Genomic DNA, 26,703 nt, shown 5'->3' with positions numbered 1-26,703 from the left:
TGTATTAATATTAATTTCCATCAGTATAATTGGGTACCCTTGTAAGAGCCTTAGAGTAGCTGGCTTTGGAGTATCTGAGGGCAATGTAGCTACTTTATAGTCTGGGCAGAAGGGGACAAAGCTAGTAAATCTGTGTCAGCCTTTCCCAGGTGTGTGTGTGTGTGTGTGTGTGTGTGTGTGTGTGTGTGTGTGTGTGTGTGTGTGTGTGTGTGTGTGTGTGTGAAAATCAAATCTCTAAGAGTGCGTGTGTGTCATCTGCTTGGAGCAGGGACACAAAGCACTGGTTTCACAAAGAGATTAGTGGAGGACTTGGCTTGGACACTCGTCTTTGGATTCAACTCTATAGTTGTGCCAGTGGGGAGTCTTATTTGGGATCTGGAGAGAGAGGGAAAACTAGCCCCTGAACTAAGTATGTTCCCTGTCTGCTCTTAAGAAAAATTGTGCTTGATGCAGAGAGCTGCATCTGGAAATACTGGGTGTATCCAATTTTGTTCCAAGTGAACATCCCTCTCCAGTGTCAGTGGTGAGGATTCCGGCTCCTTGATTACTGTCCCCAGAATGAGGATGTCATACTCCTCAGTGGTACAATACCCATAGACAAGCTTCACTTCCCTTCTGTGCACCTCTAAAGCTTGATTCTATGGAAAATTAAAGAAATAATGACCACACTGCCCTAGCCCCCTACACTCCATAGCGATCTCCTGTACATACCTCTGAGAAGGGCCTGTTTCAGACTAGAAAAATCCAGGACACTGGCTTCAAGTAAGCCTGTCAAAATCCACTAATGCATCATGTGGTGTGAAGGCCAAAAGGCTCCCAGAAGTTCTGAATACCAAGATGTTCTGTAATGCATTTTGGATTCATGTTGGTACATCAACAGTAAGCCAGGTGATGACAAAATCTGCAAAACAAATGTATCATAACCTCACTAATAGAACCTCAAAAGAAGTTAATTTTTGCTGATATGGAGTTCTATGACTTCCCTTTGCTGATTTTTGGGATTTTGGAGGGCAGTACTATGATCGTTAACAAATATGAAGACACCCCCACAGTTGTCATCATGCCTGAAGGGACAATAAACACAAACACAGGTATGGAGGGAGTGCTTACTTTACATTTACTGCTGAGTGTGTTGTCTGTGTGTGAGGTGTGAGGTCCCATCCACCTGAGTTTGTGATACTCAAGTGAATGTAAAAAAAAAAGATCCCATAACATTTAGCAAAAATGGTTAAGTGTTGCTTTGTTTACATTTTTCACATTATCTACATTATTTATATTATTAACATTATATACAAATATTCACATTAATTACACTATTTACAAAAATACACATCCTATGCACTATTTATGGTCTTTACAGCTGCATCGTCACATTTCTCATTTAAAAATGTAATTGTGAAATAGTACAAAAAATAAGCTTACTACAATTTTCCTGCTAAAAATACATTGATCCACCCCATCTTTTTCCATAATACCCCTTTATTTACTTCAGTAAACCTTCAACCTCTGTATTTATTTTATATAATAAGTTTCTATATCTTCTTTACCATAACATCTATACAGCAATAAACAATAATCTTATCATCTCCATGTTTATTTTTTTTTCAAATCCATTCAACTTGTATTAATTTTTAAAAATTACTAAATTTTGTATTTATGCAATCCAAGAAAATGTTCTGTATTTTCTTCTACAATGCATTCTTTATGTTTTCTCTCTTCCAACACTTTATATTGCTTTTTACAAGTAACTTATTTAACAATAACCTCTGCAAAAAATCACTTCCCTCAGAAAAATAACTTTCAAATCTTTTCCTTCTTTCACATATAGCTTTTTTAACACACTCTTTTAATTTTACAGATATATTAAATAAAAATTCCTCATTATATTTTATATCATTATTTTATCTTAACATCACATTTCCAATCTTTATTTTCTATAACTTTATTTTACTCATATATTCTTTCATTTTTATCTTTTCTTTTTTTTCTCCTTTTTATTCCATATTGCTTTCTACCTCATATTTAACATTTCCCCTACAAAACTAGTCTCCATTTTATGAACTTTTTTTAATTATCCAAAACAAATGCGCAGATGCCAGGTGAGGAAGTTCCCTAGTGCCCTGGCCAAATTTCTCCTACTAATAAAAATGCCACTTTGGGTCTCCCCCGAAAAGAGGTCACTGGCCTAGTGGGACTAACCCAGCAAACAAAAGATAAATAAAAAAAAAAAAAAATATATATATATATATATATATATATATATATATATATATATATATATATATATATATATGTGTGTGTGTGTGTGTGCGTGTGTGAATACAGATTCACTTCAGAAGCTCAAACTACTGAACTATCGAATTTCAGTATTTCGAGCCCAGCAAGTCGAATCCACAAAACCATGAAAACTCAAAACCGCGAAATTCAAAATCTCACACACCGGAGATTTTGAATTTCACGGTACTACTACATACACACACACACACACACACACACACACACACACTATTCTCCCCACATACACACACATAACCTCTCTACTACATGAAAGCAGGGGGGCAAGCCCCCCTGCACCCCCCCATGTGGGGGGCTGCCCTCCACACCCCCCTACTTAAATATTCTCACTCCAAGGTCGCACTACATACAAACACACACAAAACACCACCACACAAGCTATATTCTCCTCGCACACACACACATCACAGCAACAAAACACACTGACACACACCACAGCCCCTACCCAAAACCCTAACACACGCACACAGTTACCTGAATACATAACCACAGTGAAAGTTCAGAAGCACAAAATTCAAAACCTCCGGTATTCAAGGTTTTGAATTTCACGCTTCTGAACTTTCGCTGTTCTCAGGATTCAATTTTATGGGCTTGAAATACTGAAATTCGATATTTCAGTATTTTGAGCTTCTGAAGTGAATCCATATATACGTATATAAAACGCCTTGGTTAATTCATTGACCACAAACTAAACTTTCAAGAATATTTAAACAATGTTTTCTAGAAATAATTCTAAAAAGAAGGGTGCATTTTTACAGACAAATGTTAACTGAAACTAGAAAGGCTGTAGATATAATGAAGTTCTTAGAACCAGAGTACCTCCTGGTGGATTGCATTACATAATCTTCCTAAGCAAATCAATACAAAATTTGAAATGTCCCACATCAGTCATACATTTCCTAGTTTGCTTTGCTCCTTTGTTGCATTAATTTAATTCCCTAAAGTCAGTGTTCTGGTTGAGTCTGGCTAACCAGTTAGTATATGTACAGCCTGCTTTTTTTTAAACACAGCTATAAGAAACACTGTTCAGCTCTATCCCACCTATTGGCATGGCATCACCCTTTCACATGGCTAAGATATTCATCATTACATCAAATAAAAGTGTGATAGACAAGCTCAAACTCAGAGAATAAATCACTTAGTCACTAACTTCTGTGGAAATAGTGTCATTGATTTTTTTTACTGCATTATACTAATTTTGCCAGCTATGGCTGCTGAAAAGCCTTTCATGGGGCATTTAAATCTTATTCAGGGAAAAGCAGCTAAGCTGCAAGTTTTGATAGAAATTCAGAGGTGTAATTCTTGCAAGTTTGCATAAAAGTTTTTACACTATCTAATTAGATATTAGCTGCCTAATAAAACAGTATGGCATAAATATCTTTGACAGCTGACATTTCAGAGATATTGTAAGGCATCATTAAGCAACCTCAAGAATTCCACACTGTTCTTAACTTTCTAGAAATACATTACTAACAGCAACATTTCACAGACTAAAACTGACTATTATTACAGTATTGTAGTATAATTTATTCCTTGGATGCATTCTAAGATTTCTCCACAAAAAAAAACAAATTTAGCTCTAAATGGGATTTACAGCACTTTTTTGATCTCAGCAAAATGCAAAATCAGGAAGTAAAGTTAATTGTGGTCATTAAAGAGTAAAAACAAAAGAAAGAAAATATTCTCTCTTAATATCACACAGGCCAAGACAAATCCCTTGGAGGATCATAATAAATTTTGAAATGAGAAAAATGGTGGGACCCTCAAGATATGTGGCAGAAAAAAATGGAAATTAAGAAACAGAAATTAAAGGGTTTGAATGTTTTTTGAGCACCTAACTTATCTTTATAACACTGTAGAAAGAAAGAAATAACCAAAGAATGACGTTTATTACATTGTAGAGTGGAGATGTCCTATAATATAAAACTGCCATTTTGCATATTCCACTATAATAGCAGAAGAAAGCATATGCAAAATAACAGAAAAGTATTAGAGACAAACATTAAGCTTCATCATTTTTTAAACTATTACTCACAAGATGCTCAGTTTCTGAGAGGTTTGGTATTAACTGATTACTCAGACATGGTATCATCTATAACACAGACATTAACTGTGTACTGAACACTATTGTGACAGCTACTAATGATTGTCTGATGATCTATAACACAGATATTAACTGCGTACTGATCACTAGTGGACAACTACTAATGATTGTCTGTTGAGAAGATAAAATGTATCAGTTGTCTTTTTCTTTTATCATTGTCACTACCTTATGTATACTGCGGTGGTGGTGCTGCGGTAGCGTTGTCGCCTCACAGTAAGACACTGTCCGGTTCGATTCTCAGCTAGAGCGTCTTCTGCGTGGAGACATGCGTGAATGGGCGTACCTTCGTTGAAGGTTATGCGGCAGAGCTGGCAACTCGGTACGTAAAAATCAACTGCCAGTCATTAGCAGACCGGAGTTCCGCTCTGGCGACCCCTAACCGGAAAAAGCCGAAAGACACAACATTGTCACTACCTTTTGTAAGGCTTTGTATGCTTGTATGTAATACCTGCTTTTTAACTCATTCACTCCAATGGAGCTCAGGAAGTTTGCACTGTAACTTCCAATGGGTGGAGCCTAAGCCTTTTGACAGAATCAAATTATGTCCTCACATTTCAAACAAATGTTCATATCTCTGGAACCATAGGGATTATGACAGAAGTATAAATGGCAAACTCTTCAGCACAAACTATTGTTATATTGATATTATTCTTTAGGTTATAGGTCTTAAACTGAATTTTATAAGTTACAGTAAACACAGTAACTATTATGTTTACAATATTTTGTAAACAACTTACAATATCTCAGCAACCACTCAAGTTACACACATACTGTCAGCATCATTTTATTTATTGAACTGAGAGCTTTCATATGAGGCTAAGAAGTTCTGTCTGTGTCATTTGATTGTTGAGACATTTAGAAAAATGTGAAAATTATACCCATATACATTAATATTGTAAAAACAACAGTTAGAATATCTATTTGCCTGCACTAGACAGATGTCAAAAATTAATGCAGTTGAGCTATTGTGTAAACTTTAAGATTAAATATTTTAAAACCTTGTACATAGCATGGTTTTGGAATGATTGAATCCAAACATGAATGAGCAATATTTGATGCCTAGAGGCATTAGTAAGAGATAACTGCAGATGCACCTGAAGGCATCACTCGGATGTAATGAGTTAACTTACAACACCTTTAAATTATTGTGCTGGATGCTTGATTTATGGGAGCTTTCTGCTTTGAGTCCCATGTGAAAATTAACAATAAACTGGTTAGCAAAATGGTAAATAAAATAAATCACCAAAATCCTTTCCCTTGTCCAAGTGTCTGATATCACCACTTTGGAATGTCTTCTAAAATAATTACATTATTGGCTCTATTAACAAAATGGACCCCAACAGTTTGGCATCCACTTCTCAGAGGTCCAGACAAAGATAAAAGCACCGTTGCTGACCACTTTTGTGAACGACTATAAGTTGGGGGCTGTCATTGACTCCCCAAATCATCTTAACATACCGCAAGAAGGTCTCACAGCAACAAATCACTGGTGCCAAAGTCATGGCCTCAAGTTAAATGCAAAAAAATGTATTTGCATACCATTCTGCAAAAACACAGCCCCTACTGATTACCAACCACATCAACGGCAACCCCCTAAGCACACAAACTGAGCTGAGAGACCTGGATACTCAGGTTGACAACAAACTCACATACGCCCACCATGTAGCGGCAGTGATCTGAAAAGCTTTTTACTTGGTTCATCTGATAAGTAAAGGGATTTCATCCAGAAAAAAAGAGGTTATTACCACTATGTACTCCTCCCTCATTAGGCCAATAATTGGCTATAATGCCCTGTTTGGTATGTACCTTTCCAAACAACTGCACTAACTGGAAAGGCCACAGAAATACCTCATAAAGAGAATCCATGGCCTCCAACACCTGTCCTGTGCAGACAGGCACAAACCACTATCACTCTACTTGGTATCGTACTGATTGCTCAGAGGTGATCTGTATCTCATCTACAAGGCAGTCTTGGACCCTGCCCTACTAGAGATTCTCCATATCCATAAGTCTAACTCCTCACTCATTATCTGCTCGAAAGGCCTTAAAATAATATGCAACATCAACAAAACCTGCTGGAGAGACAGGTTTGCCTCCCAGAGGCTGCCCCATCTCTGAAAAAGACTCCCCATACATGTCAGAGTACTTCACTGACCCTCTTCAAGTGAAACCTTGATGAGTGGATGGGAAACCACAAATTTGTCCCAGGGATTCTACCTGTGTCCCTCATTTACAGGGGTGACAGGTGCTGACTCAGGTTTCTTTTTTGAGGATAAACACTTGGCTAGGCTTGTAAGGGCCCCAGGGCCATTATAACCGCCTATGATCCTTTGACCATCTCACATGGCTGTATAGCTCTGGTACATTTTTAATGATATACTTAAACACCAGACTTCTCAGTAATATTTTGTCTCTTACACAGTAGATATATATATATATATATATATATATATATATATATATATATATATATATGTGTGTGTGTGTGTATATATAGGTTTACCTTCATAACCTCAAATCACAGTGGTTTGAGTGCTCATATGAGCGACTCGAAACCACGAAAGTGAAAATGTCGACAGTCCTTAATCATCGAAAAACAGCAAATCGAAAAGCAGATTTGCTGTTTTTCGAACATTAATGTCGAGAAAAAACGAAGTGTAAAGTGGGGGGCAAGCCCCCCTGCACCCCTTGTGGGGGGGTTGTGCCCCCACACCCCCCTACTTTATTATTCTAACTCCAAGATCGCACTACAGTGGGGAAAAAAGCCATTTCCCGATCCCCACTATAGTGCAATCCACCCCAGAATGTCGACTGTGCAATGACCGAATCTCACTGTGCATTCGCTCATTGCACATTCGAACCTTTTTCCGTTCTGAGTTTGTAAACTTTGCAAACTGCCTTTCAGAAAATTGCTGTTCACCCTTGTGCAATACGCACATGTAAAGGTAAACCTATATATATATATATATATATATATATATATATATATATATATATATATATATATATATATATAAATATAGATCACTTTGTCAAATCACTATTTATCAAAAGCCTCTTCATCAAACAACTGTTTAGCGAATAAACTAATCGTCGACCTAAGTTTTCAGCAAAAACTTTCCCAGGGCAAAATGATGGTTGGCCGCCATCTGGAATTTTCCCTTTTCCCCACTGTAGTGCGATCTTGGAATTGGTATATTTCATGGGGGGGGGGGACTGTGTTGGTGTTAAGTTTTTTGTTTTGTTTTTTTTATGATCGCTAGGGCGGGCTACCATCAGTTTGTCCCAAGAAAGTTTTTGCTGAAAAGTTAGTTTGACGATTAGTTTGTTCCCTGAATAGTTGTTCGACCAATAGGCATTCACTAAATAGTAATTTAACAAAGTGATATAGACCCATACATATATATATGTGTGTGTGTGTGTGTGTGTGTGTGTGTGTGTGTGTGTGTGTGTGTGTGTGTGTGTGTGTGTGTGTGTGTGTGTGAGTGTGTGTGTGTGTGTGTGTATATGTATACACAAATTCAGAGCCGGGAACTACTGAGCATTCCCTTGAGTACTTCACATTGCATTTACCAAATATTACAGGTCATTTATATTGTAGGTAACTTCCTGAATGACAGATTTCTTGACTGTAAGCATCATGACAAACAGTAAGTCTTAACTGCTTTTCAACCTTGTTTTCTTTAGGCTCATAGAACAAACAAATCACGTTAATTTAGATGTAATAACCTCAAGCTAGGTCATGGAAGCAGGAAATCAAAGCTGCCCAACATCCCTAAAACAGGAGGGAAATACAAATACTTACAAATCTGTCTTCTTAAAATGCCCACTCATAATGTGAAATGCCAGAAATGTAAACACGCAAGAAGGTCTTTAATTTGCTATGAGATGGCGATTTGGGATTTGAGCTAACAATTAGAATCACCAGTCTCTTGCTGATATTTCATTGACTTTTCCCCAATCACCCCCACCTTCAACATCCGTCATTTTAGGAACCGCCTTACCCTCAACTTCAGTCAGTGTAATCTGTTCAAAACAGGCTTAGCCAACAACTACCCCCACCCCCAAACCCCATCAGTGCAGGAATCTGTTTAAGACAGGCGTAGCCAAAAACCTGGGGACATAACAAGTTACAAAGGTTTACTATCAAAAGGGCGATCGGACTTTGTTCGATTTATGTTAGCTCGAATGCCCAATTTGATAGTATCAAAAGAACGAAAAAATAAATTTTGAAATGCACAACAGCGAATGTACTACAGCAAAACTGTTGTTTAGTGTGTGTGTACAGTGGTAGCAGTTGCAGAAATGTGGAAAATGTTCGAATTGTGTTAAATTTGACACTCTCCACTTCTGCATTCGATGTATTTGTCGGTCGATGTTTTTTTTTTTTCGGTTATCCGGTTCATTGAAACGATAACTTGCACAAAGTGCGATTGGTGAAATGATAGTAAACTGTGACAAATATAATCAATATCTGAGCAAAGGGAAAACTATTCTCATCTTGTAACTTCCCGTGAAACCTTTGAGCACATACATTTCTAGGAGTCATGGTGTGTAAATTTTTCAAAGCTTAATAAAAGGGAAGGAAAAGCTTAAAACATAACAAGAATAGAATATGAATTTAGAATAGCTACTTAATACTTGGAAAACTTCAGCATATGTAATGTAGTAGAGGGTTTGCTCCTTTTACCTACATGCCGTTGCTAATGAATGATACATGTCATGTCAGGATACAAACTGCAGCAGACAAACCAATGCTGAGACTGAGTTCTGAAGGAATGTGCTGTCCCGGTATAGCACAATGTATTAGTAAGTTAATACATTTACATCTAAAACATAATGCATTATTTCACTGTCATTAAAACTAAAAATGTATTTGGGTTATAACCACATAAACAAGTAATGCAATATTAACTGAAATGAGTGCAGCCTTGCTGAAAGGATTCTCTAGTTCCCGGTAAGAAATGGCCATTAATACAATAAACCATAATAATGTCTCGAGAGTGCTATACGTATATACTCATCCAGCTGGCTGTCACAATGTTTTGTCACTACTGTTAATCTTATTTGTACACCCTACTATGGATAAATTAATACACTCTTGTGTTCACAACATTTTATTCGGATGTCTCAGCAAACACCCATTGTAAGCATATATAAGCAATGTTTTTCTCCAAAACTTCTCTGGTTGTAAGCGTAACCAGAAATGACAGCTAAACTGTTCTAGCTGTGTAACAAAGGATCCCATCCTGACATTGTTTGCTGATCTGTAAATACTGAGGCTTCATGAAGGAAGGAGGAGATTTAATCAATTAATGTATCCGAGGGGAAGCATAATTCTGCTGGTTGGCGTCAGAATTGAGAGGAAAGACTACAGTTGCCAAGGTTTTCCTAGAAAAGATGCCTATAAATCATTTTTACGACATTCCTACTGAAAGCGGTGGTACTAACATTTTCACATGGCAATAAGCAACACCGTGTGCTACCTAACCAGAGTACAGCTGTATGTGCAAAATGACAAGTCAGTGCTAGTCTGGTGACCATGAACAAATTCCTGTTCAAATAAAATACAATCAAAATCAATGTCTACCCAAACACTGTAAATCATTTGTTCCTTCTGCCTACCCAACTATATCACTATGTTTCAACTTTTTTGCTATACTGGTTGCAAGGGTATCCTAGTATTGTACCATTCAGAAAACAACATATTTGATGTCCACGACAGATAGATGACTTAATTTTGTCTTAAACCTGCTAAAGAATCCCTCTTTGGAGAATTTCAAACACAGCGCAAATACAGACCTAACAGCTTGTAAAGCAGAGCTGTGCCCAGCTAATATTTGCAGACTATATGCACTTGGCACTTGTGCTAACATGCTCATGAGTCTTTTTTTTTTTCATTTTTTTGTCAAATGTTCATAATTACAGATTTTTTTTAACTACTGTTAATATTTTATCTTCTCACCTCTTTTCTGTGCTCTGAGAAGGCTTGAAGGATGTCAGTCTGTCTCGTATAATTTCCGTTTGTATCCTGTAGTCCCTGAAGGATACGTTCCCGTAGCACTAAAACTGAGACCCTTAACTGATGCCAGAGTAGTTGAACAGTATGGATGTCCACTATTACATTGACAGAGTAAGACAGGAGCTTCAAAGAAAACTCGGTCTCCAGCAAAGCGTGAATCTGTTCCACATGGTCTGAAATATCTTCACAAATATCCTACAAGATAAAACAGAGAGAACTGTAATTACCATCTGAAAAACAGAGTTTTAGTAATTTTGTTTGTATGACATGTTTAATGAATAATCTTTGTAAGCCTTTCTTTTGACATTCAGAATCTTCACTATTACTAAGCTCTCAGAAAGATATGCTGTTGTGCTTATTTCAAGTTTTTTTCCTGTTCTTCTTCATTCATTACACTGACCATTTTGAATTTATTTTCTCAGGTTGCAATGACTGGTAAACTCTATATATATAAAAACAACAATATTTTTCCACCATGCACTGCTCTGAATTTGTGAATACTCTCTCCCTTTGTGGTATGGAACAGCTGGATATGAGATCAGACACCAGTATTTTTCTTGCTGCGTAAGGTTACTGACCATTAGAGATACTGCAGGCCTTCTTCTGGGCAAGGCTTGGTAGTGAGAAACAACTGACCATCAGGCTTACAGTAGTACATTTTTGGATGAATGAGCCTGAAGAACATTGGGATACCTCATAAGTAACCCATCATGTGACAATGGAATACTTACAGATACCTCATAAGTAACCCATCATGTGACAATGGAATACTTATAGATATCTCATAAGTAACCCAGCATGTGACAATGGAATACTTACACAGAATACTTACACTTGCATTATTCACTAATGAATAAATGCCTGCAATGTATTTCTATTTTTGTTCCTGCTGTGTCATTCTCAAGTCCAACAAAGTGCTGTGTTTCGGTGCAGATGCATACACATTTTCTACTGATTTTTTGCTGTCCTGCACTGTTAATTCTTTGGGGGTCTGTTTCCTTCACTGACAGTGAAATATCATGAATATCTAAATAAGTAGTTGCTAACTTATACATGGCTTTTATCGGAACAATTATAGAGTACAACTCACCCTTCAGGATGCATCTCAGTAAACATATCAAATTATTAGAAAGACCCCCTAAAGTTCCTAACCAAAATAATCACAAGACTAAAGTATCTGAGTTACCAAAAGAGACTGGAAGCGCTATCCCTTTATTCAGTGTCTTACAGATTTTTGAGGGAGAGCTCTTTTTCACTTAGCGCACTATTAAAGAGCCAGTTGTAATGGACTTCCTGTATCACTGCATGTCCGATATCTTCTCCAGTAATCAAACCAAGGACTTAAATCTTCATTAACATATACAAAAACGTGGTCGATGAACAGCTTTATAACCCAGTGTCTCCCAAACATGGCATAATGGTTAAAATATTTACCTTATAACACAAAGTACAGGGGTTGATTCTTACCTTTGAAGGGAAATTGATTGGGCTTAAAATGGCCTGAAAAGGCAAATAGCCTAGTACTTACCTATGAGCCTCTGGGATAAACTTTCTCTGCATGTTAAGCAGTGCAATTTAATATTTCCCTTTAAATATAACCTAGATGACTTGACAGATAGCCAGAAATTTACTCTGGAATTGACTATGTGGCCCTCCTGGAGAAAGGAGATACAGCATGAGAAAGGCTACTAGCAAGGCGCGAATGATCATAATACTCAGCGACTTTGGAATATCTATGAACCCAAGTATATATAAGTAGCTTTATGTATCAGTGGGTTAAAAATTCATGGAGTAAGTTCCTCAGTAACTTTACTAAGCTAAGAAAAACTATACTGCTGTCTGTTGTGAAACAAGACTTTGTTATTTTAATATACTATAGTAGGTTGTCAAGGGTTACACTTCCATTTAGAGAACTGCATTTGAGAAGAAGATAGTTTTGAAGAAAACATATAAACAAAAATGTTAAATGTAAAGCCCTGGGTGAAGTGGAGGGGGCAACCCCCATGTAGAAGGCTTCATCCCATGTCGTGTGTTCCCTTACACACATAACCTATTCTGAGATCATAAAACTTTGGGGTAGATTATGAACATTCATACAAGCTGTCCTTCACTTTAGCACAACCTGTGATGACAGAAAATAGTGGTAGTGTAGCTCCTGACAGGCAATCCTGAGGGATGAAGTCCCAGAATTTACTTTTGTGTTGGTAACTTGAGCTTTGACTCACAGGAGTTTGAGCATATCACCGCCTAACAATCTACAACACAAACTCACAATCAGCATTCTTCTGCCTGCATAGCCTGATTAGTTGTCAGGTTTGCGATAGTCTTTTCACTGTCTAGGTGTGGAGATTATACAGTATGGTGACAGTCAGTCAACCAACACTTGCATAGCTGACTAATGACTACTTATCTATTGTCATTCAGCTGGGATGCTATCATTTGTGAGTGGGTTTTAATAGAGTGATGGTCAGTGACTGACAGAACTCTCCCATTTAACCCGTGGGCAGCTGATAACTGAGCATCCACAAACAAAGTGATGAAATTTACATAAGTTCACTTATGCACCCTGAGACTAAGGCTGCCTATGGAGTATTTATTTATTTATTTTTTTATTGGCTGGGGTGGTGACAGATAATTTGTACAAGTTTACTGGGGTCTACATAGGAATACAAGCTGTGAAACAAAAGGGAAAATGGATTGGCACTAATGCTCAGAGCTATGATTTTTTTTTCATGGATGTCCTTTTACTATGGAATGAAGATTGTGCAGTTTACGGGGTATGAGTGTACAGCCATTGAGACCATACAAAAATCTAATCACATTGCTGGGGACTGTAGGGAGTTAAGGGATTTCTTGCCAAAAACATGTTGTGCTTTGTTTATTATATAGCATTACTATATGTGATGTGAAAAATAGCACTTTACTTATTGTCTGCCTTGCCAAAATCCTGAGAAATACTTTTAACTTGACTTATTAAAGTAAGTTATATCATTAATCCTGAAAGTGATTCAGTCATCATGATCCAGATGAAGTTGTGACCAACAAGGTGGTAAGGAGCATGCTCTGTATCATGTATAGGACCATCTAAGTCAGAGCTCAGGTAGAAAATACCTGCACATGTTGCAATAAAAATCACAATGCTAAGAGCAGAATTCCCAAGAGGCAGACACAAACCATGAAGACAAACTGCACATTCATCTAGACATCTGCATACTGCACCCACTATAATGACATAATGTATTACTGATTTTAATGCACTAAGCATGGTTTTTGTAACATTATCATTTTATATATATATATATATATATATATATATATATATATATATATATATTTGTCTAGTGGTTTACAACCCACTTCGGAACAAACTACAGACAGCTGGTAAAACAGCAACAAGTCCTAGTATAGTATCCATTCTAGGAGCTAGCTTATCACATTTTGTTTAGAAGTGCTCCCTTTGTGGCTCCTACAGAATGCCTTAGCATGGGGGGTATAGGTCTATAAGTACCTTTTGAGTCTACAGATTTACTGCCATATGTAGCAGGTCATTTCCACATGTATGTTCTCACTGAAAATGGAAATCCACATTCAGAATGGCTGCAAAAAAATAACTCGCACAGAACATCATCTCTACTAAGAAGCAAATGCACCGAAGATATTAAATTCTAAGACTTAATCTTTTTTTTTAAATAAATAGATGGTAAAATGTACACTCAAAATAAATAGCAATTTATATGAATACACATAAATAATGGTAGTTCTCTGTCATAAAATGTTACCAGGTCCTTCATCAGGCAAAAACTATTTAAATTAATATTTAAATAAGTCATTGTAAATCACTTAAGGATATTTCAGCCAGTCATGGTCCAAATAAAATCAACCTCACATGTATCTCCCAAGTGTTTAAAATGCCATCAAAGAAATCCAGTCAGAAAAAATAAAAACATTTCATATAATAAACCACTTTTCTCTGTGTTTATAGATTGCTAACTTTAGACAGTATAACCAACCATCAAAATGACAGTTACGTAAAGTACGAGAACTTTAAATGGCATTTATAAGAAATCTCTTAAGAATCAACAATAAATCTATATTGTATTTTTTTACTAATGCGATGTGCACATTTTGAATGGATTATTAAAACGTAGTACTGAATTATTACACATATCATATTTCTTAGTCCCTTGCCTCAGTAATCACAGACAAAGGCCTCAAAACAAGGACAGTTTTTAAATACTGTTGTACATTTATAAAAGTGATTTAAGCAAGCCTGTAATTGTCATATGAACTATCTAGCTACTGTCTGAAACCCTTTTACTTCTGTTACAGACATGCTCATTCCAGACAACAGAGAATAAAAGTATGATGCAAAATCAGAAGTAGTCATTTCAATCAAGGGTAGTTGAGTAATATGAATATGTCATAGCAGTCAACTGTGTTAAGTCATTAACACCTGTGTGGTGTGGAATGTCACACCTCTAGCAGCCTACACACAACTTGCATTCCTGAGCATTTTTCTGAAAAATAAACCTAAACAGCATAAGATACATACATCTAAATATTTTGTGAACAGTAAAAGCTATTAAAACTGCACAAATAGCAATGTTATCAGCAGGAAATATTTGTTGCAGTGATAATAGTCGCTGCATTCATAGCCAGCCTTAGACAAAGGCCAACTAGGCGGCTGCCTATGGTACCGCTCTAGCAGGTTCTCTTTTCAAGTAATCTGGATGATGTAGGTAAACCAGGATGGAGGCACTTGGTGGTGGGCGCTGTGAAGCCCTTTTGCCTAGGGCACCAGTTGACCAAAAGCCGGCCCTTCATTCATAGTCTTTCCATAAGTACTATAATGTATTATAAAGTACACAACCCCCAAATTATATTTTTTGCTAAACCTTCACAAACAAATTCTTATTTCTTGGAAACTGTACAACTTAGACATAAGCTTTCACAAGACATATGCTTAATTGTATAATTAGCAACATAAGTAACACTGAACCTCCCTCAAGATGGGCAAATTACAGTGCAAATATCAAAAACAGTTTCTTCAAAAGCATCTAACATTGTAAGAAACTTGTTTTTTGAACTATTAAGTACATATGGGAATATTGTTTACTTTAATAATTACCAACAACCAACCAATGCTATCTCAAGTATAATGTGATATAAATGAGCATTGACAATGAATGTCCCTGTCTCCTACCATGGCAAATCACACCATACCCCTTAACAACATGTAGGTCTCTCAGTTATGAAAATATGAACACAGATATGAAGATATGAATAATAAGTGACAAATAGTGATTCCTTTCTCTACTACTGTCCATCCTAGACTGCCAGTCTTAGTGTCACTGTGTTAATACCTCCTTGCCCTTTCTAATACTGCCTATTATTAGCCGGTAAATTGCTTAGTTAAAGAAGCCAGACTCAAAAAAAACAGTCTGGATGCCATAAGGAGCTATGGGTGTGGTCTAGCAATATACAAAATAGATGTATTAGGCTTGAATGAGTTAAACTTCTGTGCTGTAAAAAAAAAAAAAAAACTCTTTACATGTAATAAAATGAGTCAGACAAATGGTCTGGAGAAGTGTTACATGAATACTTCTGCACTGGAGACAAATTTGAATGATTCAACATACCATAAAATGCATGCAGAATCCTAAAAATGTAAATATTAACCTACAGAAGGGGTCAGCACTCCGTTGTAATTCTGAGACCTGTAGGTATGAGTGCAAGAATTATGAAAAACAAAAACTACAGGATAACAGTCAATGTCAGCAGTCACTGTTCTCTTTTAAAGTTGTTTTTTGAGAGAAGGAAGCCATCTGTATCCTGCAATGTGGGGACTGCAGACCCCACACTCCTGCTTCTATTTTATATATATATATATATATATATATATATATATATATATATATATATATACATATACACACACACACACACACACACACACACACACACACACACACACACACACACACACACACACACACACACACACACACACACTAAATTCAAGATTACCATACCTTGGATAAAAGGGAATACTTTAATACTTTAAGACACAGCAATCTCATAATTCCTCTTTTTTGCTGATTCTGCTTTGCTATATCAGGACCTGCACTTATAAATCTCAGAATTAAAACTGTTACTAAGAGGTTCAACATGTCTAACTATTCTGATAGAAGGTGCAGCCCTCACTTCTATGGTGACTTATTGGGCTATATTTTTATGAGCCAGTGAACAGGTGGTACTGTACATATGCTTTGTTTCCCACATTCAGTCATACAGTTTTTTGTTTTGCACAAGTGTTCTTCCATTGACACTGAGCCTGGTAACTGCCCTTCTGGTGAGAATGTGATGTCATACATGTGCTCATCCATTGACACTAAGCCTGGTAACTGCCCTTCTGGTGAGAATGTGATGTCATAAATGTGTTCATCCATTGACACTGAGCCTGGTAACTGTCCATCTGGTGAGAATGTGATGTCATACATGTGCTCATCCATTGACACTGAGCCTGGTAACTGCCCTTCTGGTGAGAATGTGATGTCATACATGTGCTCATCCATTGACACTGAGCCTGGTAACTGCCCTTCTGGTGAGAATGTGATGTCATACATGTGCTCATCCATTGACACTGAGCCTGGTAACTGCCCTTCTGGTGAGGATGCAATGTCATACATGTGCTCATCCATTGACACTGAGCCTGGTAACTGTCCTTCTGGTGAAAATGTGATGCCATACATGTGCTCATCCATTGACACTGAGCCTGGTAATTGCTCTTCTGGTGAGAATGTGATGTCATACATGTGCTCATCCATTGACACTGAGCCTGGTAACTGCCCTTCTGGTGAGAATGTGATGTCATACATGTGCTCATCCATTGACACTGAGCCTGGTAACTGCCCTTCTGGTGAGAATGTGATGTCATACATGTGTTCATCCACTCTCTTTCAGCTCTCTTGAGTGTGATGGAATAGTCTTCCTAACAAAATCACTTCCATAGAAACTCTCCGACTATTTAAGAAAAAATAAATAAATAATGCTACATCTACAGGAAGAGTTCATATACTTGCTTCAGGGATGTGGGATAATTTCATAGTAACACCTAATAATGTTCACTAACTCTTTTAATTTCCTTCACATTATGTGCGCACGCAATCTTTGGCTCATTTGGCCTTTTTGCATGGGATACTTGAACATTTGTTGCTTATGCAATGCGTGTATTATATTGCTGCTCGGTTATACATGATCTTTATTGACTAAGTTTATTTTATGTGTACACATGTAATGCAGTCTGGCTTTGTTTTATTGCTTAGGTTTACTTTTCTGTACTTTTGATGCTGCTATGTAGCCTGGGTTGTAGCTGAAAAGGGTCACAGACCAGTTCATTGTCTCAGTTAAAAACAAATACTTACGTAAATGTTGTATTTGTGGTCATTTTCTCTTACATTTGCTCTAGTTGCTGTTGATTTGATAAGCAAAGGCTTATGACAGTCCCCTGGATATGCAGCAGAACTGATGAATTCTGCCTAGAAAGGTGCAGGTATGAGGAATGTGATAGATGATAGAACAGCCAACCAATGGGGTAGGTTGCTATGCTTAGGTTGTGACTACATGACACTGGAAAAGTCATATGTTAGCAGTCAGAGTGTCAATGACTGAGCCCATCATCATGATAAGTAAACTGAAGTTGTCCAGTGTTTGCTGCACCAGTCTGCAAAGAGTAAATAAGTACTTAGTTATTACACCTATGTATTAAAGAATACATAATTTAGTGATACTGATAATTGTTCATTGTATTAGCTGAAAGCTGTTCCCACACAAATGACTGTAATAATAAATAATTATCAGATGTCTTAATACAATCATCATGGCCATTAATGCATATAGTGCAAACTGTTTTGTATTGTGCTTGAAATTCCTTTTCCATAAGTTTTTTTTTTTTAGCTTGTAGCCCACCGTTAAGGAATTAGCTGCAGTTATCTGTTACTAGTATGTACAGTCACATCACAAATATTCTGTTTTCTTTTCTTTATGTAATAAATGAAATTGTGCAAACAAGGCAGCATCTAGATTGCTTGCTCATATGGCTGACTTTTTCCTACTGCTAACCAAATGCCCTACTTCGTCAGCCACTGCTGCCCCCAACCAGTGAGTAGAGAGCTTAAATCATGTTAATAAAATTTTTAAAAATACATTATGTGCACTATCAGTTAATGTCAGCAGCAGTCAAGCCCAGACTCAGAGAGCTGCTGAATGAGAAAAGAGATACAGAATAAGAGAGGAGTATAAAAATCATGTTAATACAGCTGCTGAAGTGGAAGTGATGAAAGCTCGTGAGTGGGGTGGGGGTATGCAGAATTAATAACAAAAAAGAAAATTACTGTTAAGGTAGGAACTTCCAATCAGTAGTACAAATGATACAATTAGAGCACTTACTGCACACCAGAAATTTCAGGAATATTACTGTCTGACTTGAACCAACTCTATTTGAGACAGCAGTAGAGCTAATTAGATATAATTGGATCACATCTTGAAGAAACAGGTTTGACTATCCCAGCCTCCATTTGCTTACTATGTGGCTTTGGTCAAGTTATTGGCTAAGAAAGAAACATCTGAGTTACACCTGCAGCAAAATAAATGGGCTGTGTGTGTTACATCGAGGGGATAGTAGTACTTTTAGAACTACCACACACTTCCCCTACTCACCCTTACACCTTCTTTATTTCAAGATTTCAACAGGCACCCAGCAGTTACTGAGTAAGTAATATCTTCAAGTCTCAACTCCGTGAAGGAGGTAAGGAGCCTGAAAACGCCTTAAATATAACCTTTGGCATTTTTAAGCTGCTCCCAAGCCAAGAAAAACACTGAATCAGCAAGTAGCTAGCAGGTCAGGGAAAGGAGGGATTAAAGAGCCAATGCCAATTCTACCACTATCATGGGGGAGGGACTGCTGCAGCTAAAAGACCCAATAGTGGAAACTGGGATAAGAGGCCTGGAATGAATGTGTCACTCTGTGAGGCATACCTATCAGATAATGCTTTATTTTAGACCCTCAAACCTAGCTTTGCTCTTCCAAGATTTACTGTGCTCCTTATAAAATGAGACCTAATTTAAGGATACAGATCTTATTAAGTAAATAAACTAAGCCTATAGAAATAACCCCTTCCCTGACAGGAATGGGGTTCATTATTGTCATTGTATTATAAACCCCAAACACTCAGAGAAATTAAACCATTAAAAACCTTCTATTGTGAAAAATAAGAAAGTGTTCTTCTTTTTGACCCTCTGCTATGTTTTTTATAGGCCAGCACTATGGTTTTGAATGCTTAAGGGGTTGAGAGGTAAATTTGCAGGCGACAAGCAGACATTCAGTGATCTTATACATGGAACACGGCATGACACATGCAAACAGGTGGGTGGTGTTTATCTGATAAGTTGCAGGGTTTGATTCTAACATGGGGTAATTGGCTAGGCTTAAAATGGCCCACAAGGCCAGTTAGCCTAGTAATAACCTGTGAGCCTATGAACAGCCATTTCTAGCAAGTGGGCGCCCTCCCTATCCAAGTGGTGTGGCCAAAATATATGTTCTGCTCTTCTCTCACCATTCAGTGGGTGGTGACCTCATAAGATAGTGTAATTGATAACATCTTTATACATGGAGAGGCCATTTGCCACTAGGATTAGGACATTATTTCACAACTCAAAAAGAGGAGGAATGACTCTGCCAATGGATGACAAGTAATATGGAACGTCAGTGGTAAAGGTGATAGCCAAAAAAAACTATCCATTATGTAGTGAAAGGTATTGTAGCAAAGCCACATACATTTAACATTTTCAGCTTTGATATAGGCCTCATTACTTGGTGTATTTCTTTCAGTTTCAGAATTACAGCTGCTGGAGTCTGTTTAATGATGAAAAGAACACACTTGCTTTTATTCATACCACTGTGATGTAACCAAGGAATGCACTCTGTTTAGGTCAGTGCAGTCCAACGCAATGTATATTAAAGGAACATTGACATTTCAGGAATGTTTGCAATGTAATACGCATGATTAACATACACACTACCACCGGCATGTGTAGACTGCTTCTAGCCACAAATAAGACTGCTGGCTGAGCTGAACCAGCCTTCCCCATAGAAAAAAAAACTCAGTTTGGCATAGCTGCTTCTCTTGCAATGCATTGCTTTCCAGTGAGGTAACAGCATGCCTGACAGGGCAGCTGGGGTGGGTTGGGGGGATTAAGTCTACAAGATGCTAACAAGCTTCAGACTTTAGTCTTATAACTGACTACCACAGTGTCCAGTTATGTACTATAAGACTTTGAGCAAACTAAACCAGACAAGTGCTCCCGTGTGTGCCAAGAAAAGATGCCATTCTACCTAGTGAACTTATCTAGCTAAAAAAGATAATATAAAATAAACTTGTAAAAGCTGATGATGCATACAGTCTTAATTAAACAGATTGACAGTTAAAGGTAGGGTATTTGATGAGTAATTGCACTTGTTAAGAAAAGAAGACATGATTTCCTAAGATGAAGGGCATAAAAACAGCCTTTCACACTTTGCTCCACACATGCACACACGCAGTATTAAACACAACACATAAGCCGACTTTGGTCTCATTTGCTGTTGAAATGACCCCTATGAGTAAATAACAACTAAGCCAAAAAGGAAATAATAATTAAGATGCTAAAGAATAAAGAATAAACTAATTATATCCAAATGCTGTTAAAGATGCAGGGAGTCTGATTGCATAATCAACTTTTAATTTGAAGTATAAAAATTCTGCATTAGTACAGATGGCGGTGCTTGCTGCTATCACACTGCTTAACATCTGTATCTATATCCATCTATGTATATAAATATATATATATATATATATATACACATACATACACACATACAAGTGCATGCACATGTTTTTGTGTTTAAGTTGTATTTGAGATTGTGTGCACTTTATTGTGTGTGTGTGTGTGTGTGTGTGTGTGTGTGTGTGTGTGTGTGTGTGTGCTTGAGATTCTGTATACTTTGTTTATCAAATCTAACATAATCATTATGAAACTCTTAAAATGCTATTTTAAAGGCTGTAGCCATCACTGCACTAAGAACAGTGAACAAAAATTCTGAGTACGTTTTCCATCATGGCATAGCTATTGAAATAGCTTAGAGCTACCTTCTTCTAATCTGCAACAAATTGAAAAAAATAGGTGTTTATGTTATAATTATTAAACTGGGTCATTTGCATGTTTTCACTTGGAAGAGGTACATATGCTGAGTATCCTGCAAAACGCCTTGATCAGCTTGCTCTCTAGACGTCCTGCCACGTTCAAAATTTGAAAATATAATTATTTGCCAGTTTTAATGGCAATAAAAGCTCTACTTCAAATGTAATGTATCAAAACAGAAATTTGCCAGTAATACTACAGATGCATTTCAATTTCTGGAAAATGAAAGAGCTTCTATCAGTAACAAACTGAAATAACATAGATGACTTAGAATTTTTTTATTGTTAACATCACATAAAACATCATGGCAGTTAGCTCTCAGATAAGAATGCATGCAATATTTAAAATGATTATGCTGCTTTCTTCCTGCTGCAACAATGCTTTACTTTAGATATTTGTATACTCTTGCATCAGTGACCTATATAAATTATAAATTAGAGTGACAGCAATGACTCATGATAGCTTCATAACAGCAGTATTAAAGAACAAAGCAATGAATGGAATAACAGAAAAATCAGGCTAAGAAACGTATACAAATATATATGCATTTTACCTGAGAAGCTCCACGTAGTTCTGACAGGCTGCAAATCAGAATTTTCTTGTGCTGTTCAAGATCTCATGTGAGATACTTTCACAGTGCCACTTCAGAATATACAGAACCTTAAACTTGTATAGTAACAAAGTTTGTTCTGCTCCCATGTGCTCCAAGCTATAAATTTCTCTTGAAGTGCCAGAGACCAATACCCTTTAATTCTAAACGTCAGCCTATCCATAGTGCATCTGCTAACAACTGGTACTAGAAACTCGATCCTCCTTCATTCATTGTCGCCAAATGGACTGAGCACTATGCTGGAGATGTCTAAGTTATCCAGCACTGTGCTTGCCTTTCCTCACTGACAAAACTGCAAAATAAAACTGTTAGGAAATAGCGCAGAGATAAAAAAGAAATAATCATCTTAAGCTATCACTAAACAGACCTAAAGTTCAGCTCAGTATTTTCTACAAAGATGACTCAGTTGGGATCATTTTGAAAACTATAATATTTCCATGGGCTCCAGTTTATACCTAGTTATTTTTGTATGAATGTATTTTCGGTAAGAGAAGACTGTTTCTGTTGGTACAATACTATTTTTACCATCTATGTATTTTCTGTTACTAGAAACTGTTTCAATTAATACATATATTTGCTCTGCTTCTCTAAGTTTACTTACAGAAATCATGTAAAATGTTTTAGTGACAGCAGAAGTGATGTGACTGTCAGATTATTTACAGAATGCCAACAAATAACTGCCATTAGCACCACCCAACAGCTGGTGCATTGAAGTTGACAGATGCCATGTAGTCACAGAAACATATACATTCTAAACCTCCCACTTTCATAGCGATAACATGATCGCTTTACACCCCTTCTCAGTGTTTGGGTGCATCTAGTTGTTACCAAGATTGCTTTATAATGTATTTCTCTTACTTAACGTTTGGCTTCCAATTTGCAGGAGAGAGTTGTAAGTATTACTGCATTATCTCAGTCTATGGGATACGTATTTGCTGTTACCAGTTATGATATGTCGGTGCTATTACTTACTAGCTATTTTTTAGCATCTGACAAGTGCCTGAGGGATTATTATGATTTTATGCATTATGCTTGCCTATAAAATCAGCTGCTGAGCCCAGCTTGCCTGTGTGCATGGATGCTGACTGAGAATATTCATCACAGAATAATTATGCTCCCTCACCCACAAATTCCTTCATTAATCCTATGTTTACCCCCCCCCCCATGTTTATGAGCCTGATACTGTTTCGGTTTTATCTGTAGTACTCGCCTTCTTAAAAAGTAGCTCAGAAAGCCAGAAATGCATCTTTCCATACTTTCAGCAGTCCAGTAAGCAATGGCTGCCCTTCTAAACTTAGAAGAATGGTCTGAGGGACACTAAAGGTACTATCCCTGACTCATCTAGTTTTCTATGCCTGAGCAGTGTGTGTATTCATCTTAAGTGCACACGACTGACTCAAAGTGATATCAGTGGCACGACCGAATAATGCATTCACTTCACTAGGTCCAAGTCTGTCCAATAAGTATACCTTTCAACTGTCCAGATTTTTGCCTCATATTTTTTCTTTTCCTCTTAAAATTTGTGGTTTTCTGACAAATCAAGGACTGAAATCATTAAATAATGAGAGACAGTTGAGTTTCAGACTTCATATCCTTATGCATGATAACATAAAACTTGTTAATCTAACACCTTTCCAAATTTGTAAGAACACAATTTAAAAACCTGTTCCTATTTTTGGACCTGTGTGCAGAATTTTTGTCCTAAGAGGTTGAGAGGTATGCCAATAAGTGGTCATGAGTAATTCATTAGCAGTCTCTGGCCAGATCAATCTGTTTAGGTACCAGAGAGAAACAAATTGATGTACTACACAGCCAACGTTCATTCTTATATTTGCAAAAATGTCCACTAATGATTGAAAGCAGTTGCACTGCTTTCTTTAGGGAATGGTGCATAAAATGTATACAATACACAATTTCTGTTTATTTCTTTTTCAGCATAAATCGGTATACAAAAACAAGACATTTCATAAACAGATGAATAAATAAATATTCTGCAAACAAATATGAAGTCTACCTGATTAGAGATGAAAGTGCTTATCTTTTATTTATTGGAATACTATTAAACCATTTAAAACCATTGGATGCTGTCTGTGGTTTCTTTATATTTAACTACACAGTCACATAACAATTGGGAAAAGGGGCAACCAAGGTGATCAATGAAAGTAAGTTTCAGTGATATTCAATCACACAAAGAGCAGTCCTACAATTGATTGGCTCCCAATGAATTGCGTGAAGGTATTCTCAGTCAAACTTTATTTATTTAATTTAACATTTGTTTACCATGAAAGTCCACCTTGGAACAAAGCCAATTTTCAGTGGAGGCCTAAAGAGAAATGCTCCAGATGAATGTCTTTGTAACATGGGAGAAAACTGGAGTATCCGGAGAAAACCCACATGAATGCAGGAAGGAAATGCAGACTCCTCACAGAAGGCACTCCAGCTGAGACTCAAAGTGGAGAACCCCTTGTTGTGAGGTGACAATGGTACCACTGCACCACTGTATCATCCAGTATAATCACTTAGCATTATACTAATTATTGTATAAGGACATGCAAATAGCATGATGTGATGGGTAGATAATAGCAGAGAGAGGGGAATAAAGGAAATCAGAACATGATTCATAACTCTCAGACTTGAAGTCTTACAGGGAGCTGCATCTGAATATAAAAGCAAAAAGCATGCCAAACATTCAGCAACAACAATGCTTGGAACAGTTGTAATGATACTGCTGTAGTGGGTACTGAGTTTGGATGTCAGGACTCACAGATATGCGATGCTATTGCCTGCGCAAAGGAAAGCAGTACAAACAGATGTTAACATCTCACTAGCTAACAGATCAAGAGCTAATGAACCACTTTTGTGGCATTAGTTCACCTGTACAGCCCATATACTGGAAATGGAGGAATGCATGGAATTTCCATACCAGTAGATGCCAAGGTAAGTATAGATGTTAATATGATAGCTACAGGGGCCTTCCAGGGACAAACTGGGACACACTGAGCATATCTCAGGTATAAGTCTATAGAATATTCAAAGGTTCCTCAATACATTTCTGTCACATGTGGATGAGCACTTCTGCTTTCCCCACACAGCTAGAAAGAGAGATGCTACTATAACTGGCTTCTGCAATATGGCACGCCTTCCCAAGATGCTGGGAGCCATAATTTGCACCCTGTGATAATAAAGGCCTCATCCACTGCCTAAAGACAACATTGCATCAATAGGAAGGGATACCATTCCACCAACTGCCAAGTGAAATGCAACAGGCACTAGCTAATAACCGATTTGACTGCCAAGAACCCTAGTAGTGGTTATGATTCCCATTTATGGTAAGAAAGACATATGTACTGCCACTTCCTACATAGACACATCCCACAGAAACATCTAGCAAGAAAATGTAGGCACAAACAGTAAACCACAGATGCACAGCAGCACATACTGCATACACAAGTCCCCCCATCTCTCTTCCCATGTGTTACAGATGATGCCGGAAACATCTTGGAACACAGATTCACAATGGCAATATAAAACCACAAAACATGGCAGATCAGCAGTTTAACACCACTATATATAAAACAGATATGCACATGCGGTGCATGTGTGTGGAAGGAGGCACTCATCCTGGTTAAATTCCAGTTCTGCTGCACTGAATATGTACCTGCCACAGCTTGATAGCTCTTTGCAACATGCTGTATGCTGCACAGCATGATCTTTCGGTTGTAGGCAGATCAGACAGCATTACTGGGACCCTTCACTTCCACAACAGCAGGACTCCTTGCAACCATAACTACATAATCTAGTAGTGACAACAGTGACACTACTAGATTATGTAGTAGTGATAACAGTGACACTACTAAATTATGTAATAATGACAACAGTGACATTACTAGATTATGTAGTAGTGACAACAGTGACACTACTAGATTATGTAGAAGTGTCTGTAGTGACACTACTAGATTAGGTAGTAGTGACAATAGTGGCACTACTAGATTAGGTATTAGTGACAATGGTGACAGCAGCAAACAACACAAAGTGGCCACATAATGCTTCCTAGATGATGTTGTATACAGATGTAGTGGGCGGTGCATGGCCGAGTCACTATACATCAGACATCTCCACTAACACCTGGGTGATGAGGGTAACACATGCTCAGGGATACATGGACACAAGGCTGTCTACATTATCAGGGAGTGCTGGGATACTGGTCAGAGATAGTGGACAGAAAGGGGCATTACTGGTTTCAAAGATTGCCACCCCAATTATGCGGGTGACAGTACAACTGTGGGACCACAGGGATAGTCAGCTGTGGGAGAGACACTACTCTACCATGCAGCATGACCTGTGTCTTGTGTATATAGTCTAGACCCAGATTCCACCCCGAGATGGAAACACAACAGAACTAGATGAGCAGAACCTGTAGGAGGGCCACGCATG

General features: G+C 37.5%; 1 protein-coding gene across 4 annotated transcripts in view; it reads right to left on the bottom strand.

The window, feature by feature from the left end:
- AKAP6 (A-kinase anchoring protein 6) overlaps nt 1–26,703 on the bottom strand; it is a 2,898,826-nt gene that overhangs the window by 1,961,019 nt on the left and 911,104 nt on the right. For all 4 annotated transcript variants that reach the window (XM_044073884.1, XM_044073885.1, XM_044073886.1 and 1 more), the window contains exon 4: nt 10,365–10,616. In XM_044073884.1, the coding sequence (XP_043929819.1) occupies nt 10,365–10,616 (252 nt within the window). The remainder of the gene's footprint in view (nt 1–10,364; nt 10,617–26,703) is intronic.

Source organism: Protopterus annectens, chromosome 6.part0, assembly GCF_019279795.1.
Source record: "Protopterus annectens isolate FY-2018-M chromosome 6.part0, PAN1.0, whole genome shotgun sequence".
Classification (NCBI taxonomy): Eukaryota; Metazoa; Chordata; order Ceratodontiformes; family Protopteridae; genus Protopterus; species Protopterus annectens.
Note: the sequence above shows the minus strand (reverse complement) of the source record. Positions and strands in the feature narration are given on the sequence as shown.